General features: G+C 32.6%; 1 protein-coding gene across 1 annotated transcript in view; it reads right to left on the minus strand.

Moving 5' to 3' along the window:
* Positions 1-4,267: 4,267 nt before the first annotated feature.
* The window catches only part of emb (embigin), a 22,173-nt gene continuing 4,934 nt past the window's right edge, over positions 4,268-21,506 (minus strand). Inside the window, exons 2-9 of the mRNA XM_022766963.1 lie at positions 8,616-8,693; positions 7,641-7,824; positions 7,187-7,269; positions 6,833-6,969; positions 6,251-6,412; positions 5,883-6,000; positions 5,757-5,790; positions 4,268-4,933 (exon numbers count right to left, since the gene is read on the minus strand). Coding sequence (XP_022622684.1) covers positions 4,873-4,933; positions 5,757-5,790; positions 5,883-6,000; positions 6,251-6,412; positions 6,833-6,969; positions 7,187-7,269; positions 7,641-7,824; positions 8,616-8,693 — 857 coding nt within the window. The 3' untranslated portion in view covers positions 4,268-4,872. The remainder of the gene's footprint in view (positions 4,934-5,756; positions 5,791-5,882; positions 6,001-6,250; positions 6,413-6,832; positions 6,970-7,186; positions 7,270-7,640; positions 7,825-8,615; positions 8,694-21,506) is intronic.

The raw sequence follows: 21,506 nt of genomic DNA on the forward strand, positions 1-21,506 counted from the left end.
ATGTACTTGTCAGATCTTTGCGTAATAACACCAATCAGCGCAGGCGGCCTGAATGGCTGTAAAACGTATGACGTTACTGGAGGACAAATTGTCTTCTGGTAAGCAATGTACTTTTATAAGTCTATTATTACTCCACCAACACAGAGAAGGGCAATAAAACAGTTTTCAGTGGATCATGGTATCTCGGACAAAACAGTTATCAGTGTTGAGTTAAAAGTATTCTTGGTTACCACAGAAAAGAAAAAGAAATGTGGTTAGATGGTGTTATCAGGGAAAAGGCATCAAAACCTACCTTAACGTAGTCCTACAAGCCAAGCATGTTTAAAGTCTATAAAGTTAAGCAGCTATAGAGAGGTAAATGTTTTTAGATAAGAAAAAGCATGAAACGGTGGCAAAATTAATATGCAGAGTTTTGTCTCTTTCCCCCTCAGGTTCATACTGTGATTTCTGACTCCACTTCCATTCTGGTCCATCACCACTATGATGATGTCCTTTCATTACATTCCCATTCTAGAGTAAGACACATTCCCTTTCACCTTTAAGTTTCTTTGGTAATTAATTTAACCCTTTTGTTTTGTTGACGTAGGCTTTACTTCTACATCCTGCAAACCCAACAGCTGTATGCACTGTATGAGATTAATAATAATAATTAAAAAAAAAAAAAATCAACCTTTTTCTTTTCCTTCAAATCTTTTTTTCCTCTGACCTTATTAAAACCTTTATTACTCACTGTGCTTGCACAAATAATAAAGGTGTCCAAATGTGGAAATGACCATAAAACATTGTATTTACACCAAATAAGGACATATTTCATGTTTATATTTACATTACAAATATAATAAAATCTTTTTCTTTGCCAAAGACAAAGAAATTCCTTGTCTCATTCAGAGACAAGGAAATGTACAGTATATTAATCTTAAATAGTGATGTAACTCTTATAAACACCTGAAAGAAAAAATCAATAAAGTATCAATTAAACAATAAAATGTTTTTTGAGCTTTAAAAAGGGCCCAGGATCTCCAGGACCCTACGACATTTAAAAGTATTAAAACTTGAAAGACATTAATATTTCATGAGAAATAATGTCTTTTAAGACCACTTCCCTGTCCCTCCCTCTCTCTCTTCTCACTCTTCTACCTTCCCATTGACAATTCCTTCATTCACACACTGTCTTCCTTTGCACTTCCTTCCCATCTCACCCATCCCCATCTTCCTCCTCCTCCTCTCCAAGGATCTTCCTGGGCATCCTGGGCTTCGGTCTCTCCATCATGTTCTGCACCACCTTCTGCAGGGCATGCAGTCGCCTGAGGGAGGAGGAGTTAGAGAGGGAGGTGTTGAGACGCAGTGAGCAGGGCGGGCGCCGGCCTCCTATATTTTTTATCCCCTTCCCTAGAAGCATGTCGCAGCAGGACAGTGAAGACGTGAGGGGGCCTCAACAAAGCCAGGAGCTCCACACAACTCCTCCAAGATACAGCACAGCTGTCGTCTCTGGGCCCCCACCTTCCTATGATGAGGTGATTCTAAAACAATGACACATAAGAACTGAAAACTTTACTAGTCAAATCAGGGTGCATCAGATGGTGTCTCATTTCGATTTTGCCTTCCCCAACATCCCACATTCACTAAAAAAATTATGCATAACATCTACCTCGGTGTGTATTTCCTGGTAGTTAAATTTGAACTTTGTATTTCTTTCTGTGTTTTACAGCTGGGATTCAAACCTGATGATCTTCCCCCTGCTTACACAGAACATACTGTTCCTGTGTATCCAATAACACCCCAGCCTCACACAGACATGGCACAATCACAAACCCGGTCGCAACCATAAGCCGGGACCATCACATTGTGTCTGTGTTGAGGTTATGGACAGTCTTGATTATTGCACTGAATCATGGACTTGAGCTGGTAGCTGGAGTTTACAACATTTTAAAGAAACTTTATCTTGTGAGCTTTGCTTTTTATTGTGGTAATGAATGCATTGTTGGAACAGAGATGATGAAAGCTGCAGAGATGGCACCAGGTTTACAGCTACAGTGCCATGAGTTTACAGCACATTGTCCAAGCCACTAAACCACTTAAGACCCAAAATAGATTTTATTCCCATGCATGATGATTGTTCAACTTGGACTGTGTGTATCATTTCCCTAAGTGGTGTTGTTACCTCCACCATGGAGGTTGTGTTTGAGTTCAGTTTATTTGCATGTCTGTTTGTTTGTTTGTTTGTTTGTTTGTTTGTTTGTTTGTTTGTTTGTTTGTTTGTTAGCAGGATATCTCAAAAGCCACTTTATAGGCAGTTATGATATTTAGTGTAAATTCAGACGTAGATCCAAATCCAAATGGTGCCACCATGTGGCCATTTATGAAGCACTTTGTTTTGGCTCATGTCTCCTGAATAATGAGAAGTGGGTGCCATTTCCCCCCTTGGGTTCTTTTTTCCGAACATGTATTAGTGCCTCTCAACACTTTTACCGATTTATTTTGTCTTTGCAAAATCTGGTTCATTACATATTTGGATGAGCTGCATGTGTTGTACTGTTTTCCTATAACTGGCTGCCAAAGTCTTGTAGTTGTGGCCTGTTTGACATAAACTGACATATCATACAAATTTGATAGCATTTTGCTGATATGTGGCCCAACAACATGCTAAACTTAAATACAAACAACTCAGTATTCAGTGTGATTTGCTTTCTCTCCTTTCTCACACACAGGATTTTGATATTTGCCAAAAATGATGGCAGATATTATCTACCCCAAATGCTGATTAAAATATGTCTTCTTTCATCAAATCACTGGTTTAGAAGACTGTTCGGCCTTAGGGAGGTACAGTATGTGTTCTCTGAGTGCTGTGTAGTTACACGAATACTGAACTGAGCAGCATTGAGGTAAAGACATAGACACAAAAGGTGTGTTTTTACATGTAGCAGAAGTGGGGAGAACTTTTGTAAAGACTCAATGGTCCAAAGCAACAACTTGTTCTCAGTTCTGTCCTGAAATTGGATTATATGTTTCTTCCTATTTTCTTTCTTCTTTGTCCTTATTTTCTTTTTGATGACGCGGGACCCACAACCCACTGCTTAATGCTGGGGTCCCATAGAATTTACCTGAAAGATTAAAGCAGTGTTTTAAAGTCAGAGGTGTGCTGTATATCTACAGTCTTTCCAAAATGATGTGAATGCTTAAAGTATGGATAAGAAACTGATTAAACAGCCTGCTCTAAAACCAAGACAGCAGCTTTTTGCTTTTTGTGCTTTTATGGCGACTTGATTTAATACTCTGATGAAATAGTCACTGTACCCAAAAGTAAATATGTAAAAGATCAGATAGCACAAAAGAATTGTTTAAATCTCAGGGCAAAGTGTGCTATAGCAGGTCACACTTTTGTGTCACTTATCCCCCAAGAAATTATGGGATAAATATAGAAATCTATCTTTATGTCTATATATTTTGTTTGCCATCATCTTTCCATGTAAACATATAATGTTCATAATGTTGATATTGTCATGTGTACATATCATACATTTTTTCAACAAACAATACTGTAAATACAGTATTTTCACCTTAACTGTGATGTGTATTCACATTTTGGCACAAAACTATTCCCTTGTAACGAGTGGAATAAAAGTTTATCTGTTTTGCAAAGATACAGTGTTGTGTGACTTCTACTCAGAATTTGACTTGAATTTCAGTTTTATAAAAGAAAAAAGGGCCAGGCCAGCAGAGGCCGCTCTTGCACAAAAGGTTTGGCCTATGCAAATTGCCAAGGCAGTTTAATTCACAAGATCCTAACATGTATTGATGTATTGTGTGCATTTCTGCACATCTGCACAGAATTAAATTTTACTCTCCTTTCAGGTACTAAAACTTACAAGAATCAACCCCTTAACTTGCTGATGGAGTGTCATCAATCCGATACACTTGAACCAACTATTTTTCTTACTTAACTGCATTCAAAAGCATAATTCATCACTGGAATTTTAGTACTTGCAAACTATAATGCAACTAAAACACCTACAATTCAGTCAAATTCTTTCTCACTCCAGATTTTTATTCTATCTATCATTTCAATTTCAAACTTGTAGTCTTCACTTAACACAAAAGGCTTTATACAACCTTTCACCAATGCAGTGGTTCACCCCAACAGACTTTGAAGTGTAAAATCAGTCTGTCTCCACATGGGTATCCATATTACAACTAACACAAATGCTTTCACAAAATGTGTAAAATGCAAGTTAATATCTTTTGTGGGCAGTTAATGAAACAAACACAATAACAGTGATTTGTGTAGTTTAATCTGCTTGTTGACATATACAGTGGTTAGATTAACATGAAAAATATACACAAACATCTGCATACATGAGGATATATCTTGATTATTAAGGTAATTCACTGTATGTAGACACAGTGTTAGGCACACATTACTGTAAGGACAAATTCCAAAAAGTGACAAGAAGTCATTGCAAGCACAGTATGAATGGTTAGTTAATTGCTTTTTGAGAGTGTAAGGCACTGCTCATAAACAATACTTCATAAATAACAGCAAAAAGGAGCTGAGGTTGCTGTCAAAATGAAGATAATCAACTTCCGCACTGACAAAGAAGTGACAAAGGCAAAGTGAGTCTAGTCAACAGCATAAGTTTGGTTTTTCCACAGGAAGTGAAGGCATACAGGGCTCAACACCCAAAACCAAGGTGGGTAAACAATTTGTTTTCTCACAAATCGTGACCACACTGATGATTAAAAGCAAAAACCATTTCTTCTAGCAAAATAGAATAAAGTGATTGTAAAGTTGTGGTTATTGCATTTTGTTTGGAGAAAATAAACAAAACAGTTTTAAAGAAGCTTGAATCTGCTGGATTGCAGCCTTTATAGTCTTTAGACTTTGCGCTGTCTCATTGAAGAACTTCCCTCTGATCCATTATTTTCTCCCTGCATCCTGATGAAGGCGTCAAAATTCATCATGAAAAACCACAAACATGTGCATCAAAGTTTAAGATATATCACCTTTCACTGATGGGGCACCATTAATAAAGGGTTTATAAACTGAAAATTAGTGGCTTTAATGTTAATAAGTCCTTTATTAATGTTTTATAAATCACTTATAATTTGTGTATATCATTTATAATCATAACTTTTCATTTACTGTCAGAAGTGCTGCTAGAACAGTAAATGCTAAGAATTGTCTTTCTTACATTTTTAAGTTCCCAGTCTGATCTTTGCATAACGGCTCTCTTGCATGAATGTTTTGCAATTACATGGCTGTGAGTTTCTATTCAATAATAATGCTGTGTTATAAATGTTGGTAAACCATTAATAAGTATGAAGGGTTTTTTACTTTATAATAAGCTATCAGATTTACAGTTATAAATGCCAGCCACCTGCAATTATTTCTTTATTTTTATTCCTTTATTTGGATCCCCATTAGCTTCTACACAGTGGTCGCTAGTCTTCCTGGGGTCCGAAAATTATAAATGTTAATACATCATAAGTCTCCAGTTGTAAATATTAATAAGCTGTTTATAACTGGATTTAGGTCCAGATGTAGTCAAACAGTCTATAAAGAGCTAAAAAGAAAAGCAAAGTGTCATGCTGCAGAATGATTTCCCCCAATCTGCCAACCAAAAAGTTGTTCTTATTAATGGCTTATACTAATCTATTTATTACTCCATTAATTACATTACTTATAAACCTCTATAAATGGTGCCTCATGAGAAAGTAGTACCAAACAATCTGAAGAGAAATTTGCACTTTGTACTCACTGTGTGTTCATTTGATCAGCATTTGTCCCATTTTCTGAGAATAAGGAAGATAAGTTAAAATACAACATACTATACAATACACTCGATGCTGACATGAACAAGCGCATCAATATGTTGTCTGACTACCTGCTGTGCAGATTTTCTTGGACTGACTTCTCTCATAGAGCAGGATGGCGGCAACCAGGATCATCACTTCGACCAGGATGGCTATGAAGGGCTTCAGAGGCTCCCAGAAGGTGATGACCTTCAGCAATGGTGGAAGAAGTATTCACATTTTTTTTCTTAAGTGACAGTGCAAACACAACAATGGAAAAATACTCCATTACATGTAAAAGTCCTGCATTCAAAAGAGAAGTACAGAACTTTTTTTATTTAAAGTATAATAATAATAATGCTAAGTAAGTAAGTTTATTCATAAGGCACTTAGCAAAACTGTAGATTACGACCATGATTAAGACCACAAAATGAAATTGAAGTTACTTTCCACAACTTACCCTCAGCTCCACCTTGCTCATTGTTTTGCTAATGGCGTACACCGCCTCACAGTGATACAAGCCAGAGTCAGCCTCTGTCAGGTTGTGCACCACCAACTTGGTCTTCCCCTCTTCATTTTTGATTTCATACCGGTGAGGCTCCACAGCAACGAAAATCTGCTCCTATAGGATAAAAGCATCCTGCAGCTTATTGCTTGCCATCCTATCACTCCAGTGGGTCAGGTCATGTCTGTGTTTCAATGCCACACTTTTTTGGTGGTCGTGGTATCTTTTGTAACAGGCAATGAGCATCATCTCAGGGTTATGATTAAAGAAAAATACAGTTTTCAAATTTACCAATAAATGCATTTTATGAAAGTAGTAAAAATTCTGTTGATGTAATCTGGATTTAAATTTAGTAAATTTTCCAGGATCGTTTCAAATGGAAAAATTATGAATAAAAAAGTTGTGTCTTACCAACACTGACCAGTTAAAAACTAGGTAAAACAAATGTTGCAAGGGTGCTAATTTTAAAATAACAAATAACATACATCTCACTTAAAACCACATCAAAGACAACCTGTCAACAAGCAGCTCACTCACTTTATCTGTCCCATTTAGTTTGTACCAGTTCCATGAGTTGGGCTTTGGTTTGTTGTCGTCCATTTTACATGGCATCACTGCATAATCCCCCACATAGCTGACTATTGGCTTATCTCGCACATCACTGATCTGTGGAGCTGGTGGAAAATTGGGAAAAGTGCGAGAGATAATGGTGAGAAAATGGCACTGTGTAGCCTACATCCTGCACCCTTTATGTGAGTGTAAATATTGAAATTCACTATGAATAAGCAGCAAGGAGTTGTGGGCTGATAGCAAGACAAATACTGACTGAGAATGTGAAATATGATTAAGGTAGTCACAAATGCAACTCATATGAAAGGATGTGATATGTACCTTCCAAAACAAAATCTATTTTTGCTTTATCTCCAAATATGCATGAGTAATTTCCGAGGTTTTCTTCTCTGTCAATCCTGAACCTGTAAAGCAAAAATAGATGAGAGGTTTTATACAAAAACATGTTATATTTAATTAGGATTAATGATACATAATAATTAATAGTCTGGATGAAGTGCATGCTTCTTCTGTCAAAAAACTTGATTGTTCTACAATTAAATGTGTTCAGATTATTTATAACTTGAAAATAACAATCTCTATTTTTGTTAAAATATAGTAATTTTAAACAAAATACAATGCTATTATTAAATGTTTTTGTAAATCAGGATGTACGCATGCATGTATTTGAATTATCAGACAACATAGCACAGTGGATTGGGACCGACAGAAATTAAGAGAAAGATGCAGTTTCTGAAACTAATTGGATAAGATAATGAACACATGAAGCACTTACACTCGTTTGAGATTATACTGCTCATTTTCCAACTGCACTGTGAGCCGGCTGTTCTCAATTTCATCAACATCTTTTCTCCAGTAACCACTTATGTTCGGTAGTTTGTTCATATTACCAGTCCAGGTACACTCAAGTGTTAGTTCGACAGGGTTCAACATTTCAACTTTCTCAGTATGATTTTCACCTATGTGGAGAGGTGTAGAGGTATTTCAAACACAAACACAAGGTAAAAGTAGACATCTGTTCATTCAAAAAACTGACTGTGAATTCAACTTTAAATTACATTTCTACAGCAGCTATAATTTATATATTGAAAAAAGAACCACTAAATCAACACTGGACAGGGCTATGTGGCATTTTGAAGTTCTTTAGCAATGTACTAGTATGTAGCTAAAGTTAACTCAGAAATAGTACAAGCAATGGTTTAAATATGAACCCGTGCCATTATCTTGTTGTCTGTACAGTTTGTCTGTTGTAAATGGTTAGCTAAATTAATTATTGTAGCTAATGTGGTACTTGCAGCTAAAAAGCTCCAGCTAGAATTAGGCTAATGTTATCCATTAGCATTTTTGATAGTGTGAAATGAGGTCTCATTTTAACAGGCACCAGCAAATTCCACATAAACCAAAACCAAGTAACGTTAGGTTTAGCATAACCTATTTAACACTGAGAAATTTGTTGTGAACAATTGTGAACTGCTAGGTTAGCAGCATAAAATCCAACTGTTGTTAACTGTACTATAAAACTACTATCACCTTTGCTGGTTGTGCTCAAACTAGTGAAATTAAATATATATATGTCCATTTCAAGGCACATTTAATCATTTTGTCAGTTAACATAACAAGCGCTTTCAATTTGGTTTCAATGTTACGTGTCATCATAGATTCAATATTTATGCCTGCTGACATTCAAATGTTTAAATCTGATTGTGCTATCTGGGATATAGTCAGTGGACTCATGCCTGAAAACTCTTACCTTTAAGGATAACGCTTCTTACTTCTGTTGGCAGAGGACTGATGGGAGCCACTGGTGAAGGAGTTGGGCCAGTTGTCTCTGACAAAAACAAACAACAAAATGTAACACTAGCAGGTAAAACAGGCTACATTTTCTCAAGAATTAAGAAATTATGTATACTAGGCAAAAATATCTTGGACTGAGTGTTCACTTGAGTTGTTGGTAGGGAATTACCAGGTGGTTGGTAGGATGATATTGATAATTGCTAATGTGGTTGCTAGTGTGTATATGGACGAGTGGGACATGTCCCTTACTATACTATGACGTTTTTTTTTTACTTTTCTATACTTTACTATACTATGACGTTATTTAAAAAATTTTATGCCTTACTATAATATAAGGTTTTTTGACGTTTTTTTGCCTTTCCATAAAATTACATTTTTTGATGTTTTTAAGCCTTACTATACTATGACTTTTTTGTCATTTTTAGGCCTTATTATACTAAGAACTATACTAAGGATGTTTAATGCCTTACCATACTATGATGTTTCTGTGATATTTTTTGCCTTAATACATTATGATGTTTTTTTGACATTTTATGCCATACTATACTTTGACATTTTTTGTCATTTTTATGCCTTAATATACTATGACGTTTAATGCCTTACCATACTATAATGTTTTTATGACATTTTGTACACTATGATGTTTTTTTGACATTTTATGCCATACTATACTATGACGTTTTTTTATCATTTTTATGCCTTAATAAACTGTGACGTTTAATGCCTTACTATACTATGATGTTTCTGTGATATTTTGTGCCTTAATACACTATGATGATTTTTTGACATTTTATGCCTTACTATACTATGACGTTTTTTGACATTTTTATGCCTTAATATGCTTTGACGTTTAATGCCTTACTATACTATGATGTTTTAATGACATTTTGTGTCTTAATATACTATGATTTTTTTTGACATTTTATGCCATACTATACTATGACGTTTGGTTGGTGGTTGGTAGGATGATATTGATAATTGCTAATGTGGTTGCTAGTGTGTATATGGACGAGTGGGACATGTCCCTTACTATACTATGACGTTTTTTTTTTACTTTTTTATACTTTACTATACTATGACGTTATTTAAAAAATTTTATGCCTTACTATAATATAAGGTTTTTTGACGTTTTTTTGCCTTTCCATAAAATTACATTTTTTGATGTTTTTAAGCCTTACTATACTATGACTTTTTTGTCATTTTTAGGCCTTATTATACTAAGAAGTTTTTTGCCTTACTATACTATAACGTTTTTGAAATTTTTATGACTTACTATACTATGATGTTTTTAGCTGTTTTTATGCCTAACTATACTAAAATGTTGTTTGACATTTTTATGCCTGACTATACTATAACATTTGTTCATATTTTTGTGCCTTACAATACAATTACTTTTTTAGACGTTTTTATGCCTTACTATATTACGACATTTTATGCCTTACCATAATGTGACGTTTTTTGACATTTTGATGACAAATCATACTATAACGTTTTTTGACGCTTTTGTTGCTTATTATACTATGATGTTTTATGCCTTGCCATTATATGATGTTTTTTGATGCTTATATGCCGTAATATACTATGACTTTTTGACATTATTATGCCTTACTACAACTTTGACAGTGTTTGACATTTTAATGCCATTTTTAGGCCTCACTATACTGTCATGTTTTCTGACATTATTATTCGTTATTATACTATGAAATTTTTATGCCTTAAAATACATTTTTTGACCATTTTATACCTTACTATAATGTGAAGTTTTAAAAAGTTTTTATGCCTTATTATACTATCATGTTTTTTAATGTTTTTATGCCTTACTATGATATAACATTTTTTGACATTTTTATGACTTACTATACTATGATGTCTTTGATATATTTATAATGTGCTATACTAAGACATTTTATGCCTTAGTATACTATGTAGTTTTTATGACTTTTTATGCCCTAATATACTATGTCGTTTTTATGACTTTTCATGACTTACTATACTATAATGCTTTTATGATTTTTTATGCCTTACTATACTATGTTGTTTTTAAGACATACTATACAATGACATTTTTATGACTTTTTATGTTTTACCATACTATGTCGTTTTTAGGGCTTTTTATACCTTACTATACAATGTCGTTTTTATCACGTACATGCCTTGCTATACTATGACGTTCTCATGACTTTTTATGCCTTACCATACTATGACTTTTTCTGCCTTACTATACTATGACGTTTTTATGACTTTTTATGCCTTACTATACTATGACTTTTTTGTGACTTTTTATGCCTTACTATACTATTACTTTTTATGCCTTACTATACTATGATGTTTTTATGACTTTTTATGCCTTACTATACTATGACGTTTTTATGACTTTTTATGCCTTACTATAAAATGACATTTTTATAACTTTTTTATGCCTTGCTATACTATGATGTTTTCATGACTTTTTCTGCCTTACTATACTATGACGTTTTTATGACTTTTTATGCCTTACTATACTATGACGTTTTTATGACTTTTTATGCCTTACTATACTATGACGTTTTTATGACTTTTTATGCCTTACTATACTATGACGTTTTTATGACTTTTTATGCCTTACTATACTATGACGTTTTTATGACTTTTTATGCCTTACTATACTATGACGTTTTTATGACTTTTTATGCCTTACTATACTATGACGTTTTTATGACTTTTTATGCCTTACTATACTATGACGTTTTTATGACTTTTTATGCCTTACTATACTATGACTTTTTATGCCTTACTATACTATGAAGTTTTTATGACTCTTTATGCCTTACTGTACTGTCATTTTGATGACTTTTTATGCCTCACTATACTATTTTGTTTTTAGGAGTTTTTATGCCTTACTATACTATGACGTTTTCATGACTTTTTATGACTTACCATACTATGACTTTTTATGCCATACTATATAATGACATTTTTATGACTTTTTATGCCTTACCATACTATGACTTTTTATGCCTTAGTATGCTATGACGTTTTTATGACTTTTTATGCCATACTATACTATGATGTTTTATGACTTTTTATGCCATACTATACTATGTCGTTTTTATGACTTTTTACGACTTACCATACTATAACTTTTTATGCCTTACCATACTATGACTTTTTCTGCCTTACTATACTATGACGTTTTTATGACTTTTTATGCCTTACTATACTATGATGTTTTTATGACTTTTTATGCCTTACTATACTATGATGTTTTTATGACTTTTTATGCCTTACTATACTATGATGTTTTTATGACTTTTTATGCCTTACTATACTATGATGTTTTTATGACTTTTTATGCCTTACTATACTATGATGTTTTTATGACTTTTTATGCCTTACTATACTATGACATTTTATGCCATACTATACTATGACGTTTTTTGTCATTTTTATGCCTTAATATGATATGACGTTTGATGCCTTACCATACTATGATGTTTTTATGACTTTTTATGCCAAACTATACTATAATGTTTTTATGACTATTTATGACCTACTATACTGTGACTTTTAATGCCTTACTATACTATGACATTTTATGCCATACTATACTATGACGTTTTTTGACATTTTATGCCATACTATACTTTGACGTTTAATGCCTTACCATACTATGATTTTTTTTGACATTTTGTGCCATACTATACTATGACCTTTTTTGTTATTTTTATGCCTTAATATACTATGATGTTTAATGCCTTACCATACTATGATGTTTTAATGACATTTTGCGCCTTATTACACTATGTTTTATTTGACATTTTATGCCATACTATACTATGACGTTTTTTGACATTTTTTTGCCTAATTATATTATACCTTTTTTTGCCTTTTTATGCCATGACAATTTGAGACGTTTAATGCCTTACCATACTATGATGTTTCTGTGATATTTTGTGCCTTAAAACACTATGATGTTTTTTTGACATTTTATGCCATACTATACTGTGATGTTTTTTGATATTTTATGCGATACTATACTATGACATTTTTGGTCATTTTTATGCCTTAATATATTATGATGTTTAATGCCTTACCATACTATGATGTTTTAATGACATTTTGTGTCTTAATATACTATGATTTTTTTTGACATTTTATGCCATACTATACTATGACGTTTTTTGTCATTTTTATGCCTTAATATACTATGGCCTTTAATGCCTTACTATACTATGATGTTTTAATGACACTTTGTGCCTTAATATACTATGATTTTTTTTGACATTTTATGCCATACTATACTATGACTTTTTTGTCATTTTATGCCATACTATACTATGACGTTTTTTGTCATTTTTATGCCTTAATGTGCTATGGCGTTTAATGCCTTACCATACAATGATGTTTTTATGACATTTTGTGCCTTAATATACAATGATGTTTTTTTGACATTTCATGCCATACTATACTATGACTTTTTTGTCATTTTATGCCATACTATACTATAACGTTTTTTGTCATTTTTATGCCTTAATATGCTATGACATTTAATGCCTTACCATACTATGATGTTTTTATTACATTTTGTGCCTTAATACACTATNTACTATACTATGACGTTTTTTTTTTTTTTTATGCCTTAATAAACTATGACGTTTAATGCCTTACCATACTATGATGTTTTAATGACATTTTGTGTCTTAATATACTATGATTTTTTTTGACATTTTATGCCATACTATACTATGACGTTTTTTGTCATTTTTATGCCTTAATATGCTATGACGTTTAATGCCTTACCATACTATGATGTTTTTATGACATTTTGTGCCTTAATATACAATGATGTTTTTTTGACATTTTATGCCATACTATACTATGACTTTTTTTTACATTTTATGCCATACTATACTATGACGTTTTTTGTCATTTTTATGCCTTAATAAACTATGACGTTTAATGCCTTACCATACTATGATGTTTTTATGACATTTTGTGCCTTAATACACTATCGTGTTTTTTTGACATTTTATGCCATACTATACTATGACGTTTTTTTACATTTTATGCCATACTATACTATGACGTTTTTTGTCATTTTTATGCCTTAATATGCTATGCCGTTTAATGCCTTACCATACTATGATGTTTTTATGACATATTGTGCCTTAATATGCAGCGTGATATCATAGCTGCCGGTCTACATAAACATATTAGCATGATGCATGAATAGGTTCCAGCCACGGCCTCTATGCGTTGCTGCTATTAGGTGAGATGCTCCTGCATGCTCTTAGTATAGTGTCAGATGAGTCAATGAGAAGGTAGAACGCGTCTTTTAGTCGATAACTTTGATTGAGTCTGTTAGATTACCACGTTGCATTGTGTCGACATATGCACTGAGCCAGACTCGTTATACTGACAATGGATCCCATTGCAGTCGAAGCCTACATGGACTAAAGCTGCCCAGCATCTCTGTTGTTTGTGCAGATATCTACTCATACTGCTTAGCTTCATCCACCTGCTCCAGGACTCGACGAGTGATGAGGTTGCCTTAGCCAACACCATGATATTATATCCAACCAACTAAATGTCGATAGTATTATATTTAGCGGTTTTCATAGGACTTAATTATAGCAATTTAAGGCCTCTGTTTAATCTACAATTAACATGCCCCATACTGTCCAACACGATTCATTATTCGATCCACAGTACTGACATCACATATCCACCCTGCAGCATCGAAGTATATGATGTCTCGACACTAACTCCTCTAGTGGACAGAATGCAGTACATAGAAATCGCTATTACAAAGCCTGATCCTTTCAGTCATGCATCCCATTCTTAATGCTATGGTGTACATGACGTCATTAGTCCACTCGTTAACTGAGGAACGTAGTCTCGAGCTGAGGTTGTTAGTTCATTTTATCGTCCTTGTCCGTACACAGATATTAAAGTGAACCAGTCAGTACAGCCCAGGACGACAATCTAATAACTTCAGGTAAAGGTTCTAGTATAGATACAGACTGCAGCAGAGTACGTCAGATTTAAGTATGAGCAGAAGAACTGGACACCCAAGGTGAGAAAACTGTGCAAAGCTGCAAGAAGTAACTAGACAGATGTAGTAAAATGTCAATCTATTGTCATGATCACTACGATTTACACATAGCTAGCTACACTTGTTATCATTGGTTCACTGGATAGTTTCGTTATCTCCTAGTCTCATATCTACGATTATAGTTTTAGTCATCTATTTCACTGCCAGATGCGAACTGTATCTCCGTAAACGTTAATATTATAATTTTAAAATAAGACTCTAACTCTCCATGACTATAACTGGTAGCTAGTCATTCGTTCTTCTGCAGGAACAATTGCTTTACTCTTTCCTACACACTATCGCTATATCGTTCTGTAACCTATGTAAGAAGAATGCTTATGAATAAGTCAATAGAATACTATCGCCTTACTAGCAATCATTGTACTACGTATTTGCGTTTGATCAGGTGGCTGGTTGTGTGCACGATTGGTCTCTTTAATACATTTTTTATTGAACTGTTTAAAATCTTGACGATGTATTTCACTCATCATCTACCAGACTACAACTGTTTCTAAATGTACTCACAAATTAAGATGAATTTGAGAGAAACTAGCAAAAACTTTCAACTCAGACTTGAGAGATTTTGTTATGGATAGAAGAACAAGATAGAGAATAATAAAAAATCATATTTAGATTCTAGGTCTGTTACACTTTACAGCTTTGTACCATTGGCTGTGAAGTGGATGTGAGTATATCTACTCATCAAGATCTATTTCAGTTTTTTGTCTTTTTATTATGCACTGTTGACCTTCTGTAACATAACCCCATAAACTGTAGCTTCATCGTGAGACAACCGAAATGTGTTTACGATGCTGGAAATATTTCTCACAGAGCATAAACTAATGCACAGATCATTATAGATAATCTTGTTAACAATAAAAACTCAGTCTGCAACACTTGTAAAATATAATTTGCGCTGATCAGCGATGGGAATGGAGCGTGTTTTCTTACATTTGAACTGACACTTGTTGTACTTTGGCTCCGTTATTTTACTTCACTCTAAATACACTACCTGTTGGTAATTAGTGCTTCTTGTAAACTTAGGTAGCAAAACACAGGATCAAACATATTGGATGATTGTTAGAATTAAGATTAGGAGAAACATGTGCTCTAACCGGCATCATCTCTGACATCGGTATTGAAGATAAACGACAGTGTAATCTTAAGTCTAATTTTCATTTTACGATACTCTTAACAGTCTAACACAATTGATGTCATGTCATTTCTACATGATATGCAAATTGCTAAAGTAATATTATATGTAATGCAAATAGCAACTCACTTTAATGAACGTCGATCCTGCCATGTAATGAGTGTTGCACTAGATACTGTGCAAGCCTTTACACTTTTCGCCTACTATCTTGGTGCCTCTATAATAGCTACGTCACATAGATAATAGGTCGATATTAAGTTTTGGAAACACTAGTGCTGGCGATCTTATGTCATATCTCATGTTGTTAAGACATGGGCTATTAAAAGGTTTCCTATTACTTCGGAATAAATTTTTACCTTTATAAAATATAGTACATTGGTACATTGCTATACACTAAGAGATGTTAGAAAATACGAAAAATCATAACAGTAAATAAGTCATTGTAGTCCATTTTAAACTGAAAACAGTCATGAGTACTAGAAATGAGTCATAACAATTTAATATGCGCCTTCTATAGAAATAACGGACATAGAAAAGTCATAATGTGATAAACAATAACGTAAACAATAGCAATATAGGTAAGCAAAGACTTAATCAGTAAATGACATTTATGAACACTATAAGTAGTTATGAATCAATATACGAAATGAGAATCAGTAAAAAGTCGATAGGCACATAGATAATAGAAAAGTCAAGATGGCATAATAGACATGAAGCCAATAAGAGTAATCATGGCATGAATACTAGATCTATAAAGGGCAACAAACGTAACAGTGATTGCTAATAAAGATAATATCAGGACTATTATGAGACTTCATAATGTCAATTATAATACGTCATTACAAATAGATATGACATAATATAAACAGGTCATAAATAAAATGGCCACAAAAAAACATAATAGTAGTATATATGCGCATAATAAATAATGACAATTAAATGAGCCAATAACATTGTCAATATGAAAAGCGTCACAAGAAATTGTCACAATAGTTCAAAAACATAAAAAAACATCTCATAAGTTGGAATTATATATGCAGTCAAAAAAGGATCACAAGAGCACTATAAACGTCATACCATATTGATATTTAAGGTCATAAAAATGAGCGAAATAAAAGCACTGTACATAACCTTCATTAGTATAGTTATTATGTGAGCATTTAAAATAAGGCATAGTAACATACATAGACCAAAAAACGTAACGATAAGCAAAGCATAATAAAATTAGGTCGATTAAAGGACATAAAAGCGTGTGTGAAAAAATCTCCAGCTAGGCTATGTTTAGTCATGTTGACAAGTGCACAAACATAAGAGATTCCACAAGGAAAAGAACTGCAGATAGTTAGTTAAGGCACAAAATGATTCGCGATATAAAACATCGGTCACATTATATAGTGCACTAATCGTCGTATAGGAAGAGCAAATATAAAGATACAATGAACGAAATATACGGATTCAAGGCATCATAAGTAATATTAGATCATAGTCAATACTGAAAATGTCAAAAAACGTTCATAGACTATTAGTCCATAGGATAAATGTCAAAAAAACCTGTATAGTATGGATAAAGTCAAAAAAAAAAACAATATCAATTGAGTGTATTAAGGCACAAAAGTTTCATAAAAACATCTTAATAGTTATCTACGAGCTGTTCCAATCAAGTCATGGCCAGTCATAAAAAAGACCAGTTACAATACGTTATCCGATATAGGCATTCATAAACGGCAGTTTATACAGCATAACCAAACAATAGAGCCATATATAAAAACGTCCAGGCACTATGATCATTAAGACAAAATAAAAAAAAGAACACATGATCATTAGATAGTTATGGCATAAAATGTCAAAAAAGTATGGACAAATCAAACATGTTCAAAAAAGCGTTAAATATGAAACCTAGATCAGCACTAATGAGTCAATGTCTAAGTAAAATGTACCATATCTCTCCGCACGTAATAAGCTATATGGTAAAGTAGCATTAAACGGCAATCATATATTAAAGAGAGCAGAAATGTATCCCACATAAAACATAATAAGTATAATAAAGGTAATACATCGATTAAGGCCAATATGTCAATAAGAGTCATAGTTTTAAGGTATAGTATGCATAAAATCATTCAAAAAAATTGACAAAAACACGTACACCCACCGCTCTCCATTAGCATAGTATAGTATGGTCATTAATATAGTATGGCCAACAATTCGTAATAGTCCAAAAAAAAAATCATAAAAAACTTCATGTACTATTATTAAATAGGCTGTACAAAATTTAAATTAGGCACATGAAAAACACAATGTACTAATAATATACGCCTAGGCTAAAGGCACTATATCAACTGGTATCGCCGTAGCATGAGGCACATTTATTAATAAGGCATAAAAAATGAACAAAAAATTGTCAAAGCGTCATATAAGTTATTAGCATAAAGTATAGGTGCGAAGCATTAAAATGTCAAGAAAAAACTCCACTGTAGCATTACTTATGGTATAGTATATATGGCATAAAATTGTCAGAAAAAAACACGATAGTTGTGAGTTATGCAAAAAAATAAAATTATGAGTACAATACAATTATGAACATCTATTAGATTTTAAATGGCGACAGATATAAATTTCATGAGAGACAAATTTTAACACAGTGAGTCTATTAAAGCCCATATATAGGCACTTATTCAAGGCCATAAATGACCAATAAAGACACGTCAATTATCAGGCAGATAAAATATAAGTAGTACGAAACAAATGTTTCTTAAAGTAATAGTATTGCAAGACACATATAAAAAATGCATCGCGCTAGAATGGAAACGTCATAGTTCACAAGTAATGCATGTATACAATAGATAACCATAAAAATAACCTATCGGTAAGGCTTTAGTTAGATATCGTCATAGGCTTATATTAAATGCAGAACAATTAAAAACGATACACATTAGTAATAAGGACTGATAGGCACATTAAAATACTCGATGCAATAGCATTATTCAAAGGCATAGTAATAAGAAATGACAAAAAAAACGTCATAGTCATTATATAGTATTATGAACGTATGGACCTAATAAAATGTCAAATAAGAAAACATCAAAAAACATCAGAATATGTGTATTAAGCAGCAACAAGTTACTCATATTAACAAGTGCACTAACATATATATGTAAGTAGCATTAAACATAGAAAAAGTCACTAGTTTACTTAAGCCATAAACATGAATAGTATGCAAGAAAAATAACGTCGAGGTCATTAGATATAAATATGCACTATAAAATGTACAGTAATATAAGATCGAGCAAAGATAAATTGAATCATAGTAATAATGACAACTAAGTCAATTTCAAAAAAAACATCATTGTAGTATTTAATAATGGCATCACAAAAATGATCTCGTACTAAAAACAGATCCTTTCCAAATGTATGTTAGAGCAGTTAAACGCATAGCATAGTGAAGGCTATAAAGGACTCAGTAACATAAAGAAATGTCCAAAAAGAACACATGTAGTGTTATTAAGGTCATCGAGCAAAAATGTCATAAAAAACCGTCCATATGATAAATAAAGCATCTTATGGCATAATAATGTGCAAAAAAACGGCACTTAAAAGACTAGGTCGTATAGAGTGATTAAGGCTATCAGCCATAATGTCATAAAATGAAACACATCATTATATAGCTGTAAGGGCATTAAATTAGTCGAATAGTCGATTATGGCTTTAATTAAGAGACATTGAAAATATTGAAACAAAAAAAACGTCAATAGTACTGACGTGTATATGGCTTATAAATATGTAGAAATAAAAAAGTAATTCATAGCAATATTAATAGTATGAGACAATACATACAATGTCTAAATATTAAGGCAAAAAATTCATAAAAAAACATCATGTATGGTAAGCATTAAAACGCATAGCATTATTAAAGGCAGAAAAATGACAAAAAAAAACGTTCAAGTTAGAGTATGCATAAAATGTCAAAAAACGTCATAGTATAGTGATGGCATTAAAAAATGTCAAAAAAAAAACACGACTAGTGTATTAAGCACAAAATGTCATAAAAACCATATAGTATGGTAAGGCATTAAAACGGCAAGCATATTAAGGCAGTAAAAAATGACAAAAACGTCAAAGTATAAATATTAGCGAGAACGGCCACAGTCGGGAGGAGCGCAAGCAAAATGTTATTAGTATGCATAAAATTCAAAAAACGTCATAGTATAGTATGCATAAAATGTCAAAAAAACACGATAGTGTATTAAGGTACAAAAATGTCATAAAAACCATCATAGTATGGGTAAGGCATTAAAACTCATAGTTTATTTAAGGCATAAAATGACAAAAAACGTACAAGTACTAGCTGTATGGCATAAGATATGTCAAGAAAAACAGTGCATAATTTATAAGGAAAAAATTATGACAGACAATCATAGTATGATGTTTTTATGTAACATATTTGTCCTTCATACACTATCCGTTTTTTTTTTGACCATTTTATGCCTACTATACTATGACTTTTTTACATTTTATGCCATACTATACTTTGACGTTTTTTGTCATTTTTATGCCTTAATACTATGCGCGTTTAATGCCTTACCATACTATGATGTTTTTATGCATTTTGTGCCTTAATACACTATCGTTTTTTGACATTTATGCCATACTATACTATGACGTTTTTTGACATTTTATGCCATACTATACTTTGACGTTTTTGTCATTTTATGCCTTAAATGCTATTGCGTTTAATGCCTTACCATACTATGATGTTTATGATACATTTTTGCCTTAATATACAATGATGTTTTTTTTGAATTTTATGCATACTATACATGATTTTTTTTACATTATATGCCATACTATACAATGACTTTTTTGTCATTTTTATGCCTTAATAAAACTATTGACGTTTATTGCCTTCCTATTATGATGTTTTTATGACATTTTGTGCCTTAATACAACTATCGTGTTTTTTTGTACCATTTTTATGCCATACTATACTTATGACGTTTTTTGGACATTTTACACATACTATACTTTGACGTTTTTTTGTCATTTTTATGCCTTAATATGCTATGCCGTTTAATGCCTTACCATACTATGATGTTTTTATGACATTTTGTGCCTTAATATACAATGATGTTTTTTTGACATTTTTATGCCATACTATACTATGACTTTTTTTACATTTTATCCGATACTATACTATGACGTTTTTTGTCATTTTTTATGCCTTAATAAACTATGACGTTTAATGCCTTACCATATTATGATTGTTTTTATGACATTTTGTGCCTAAACACTATCGTTGTTTTTTTGACATTTTTATGCCATACTATACTATGACGTTTTTTGTTCATTTTTTATGCCTAATATGCTATGCCCGTTTAATGCCTTACCAACTTATGATGTTTTATTTACATAATTGCTTAATTACACTATCGTGTTTTTTTGACATTTTATGCCATACTATACTATGACGTTTTTGACATTTTATGCCATACTATACTTTGACGTTTTTTGTCATTTTATGCTTAATATGCTATGCCGTTTAATGCCTTATCCATAACTATGATGTTTTTATGAATTTTTGTGCCTTTAATACAATGATGTTTTTTTTTGAACATTTTATGCCATAC

The sequence above is a fragment of the Seriola dumerili genome, unplaced genomic scaffold, assembly GCF_002260705.1.
Source record: "Seriola dumerili isolate Sdu_G_001 unplaced genomic scaffold, Sdu_1.0 BDQW01001090.1, whole genome shotgun sequence".
Classification (NCBI taxonomy): domain Eukaryota; kingdom Metazoa; phylum Chordata; class Actinopteri; order Carangiformes; family Carangidae; genus Seriola; species Seriola dumerili.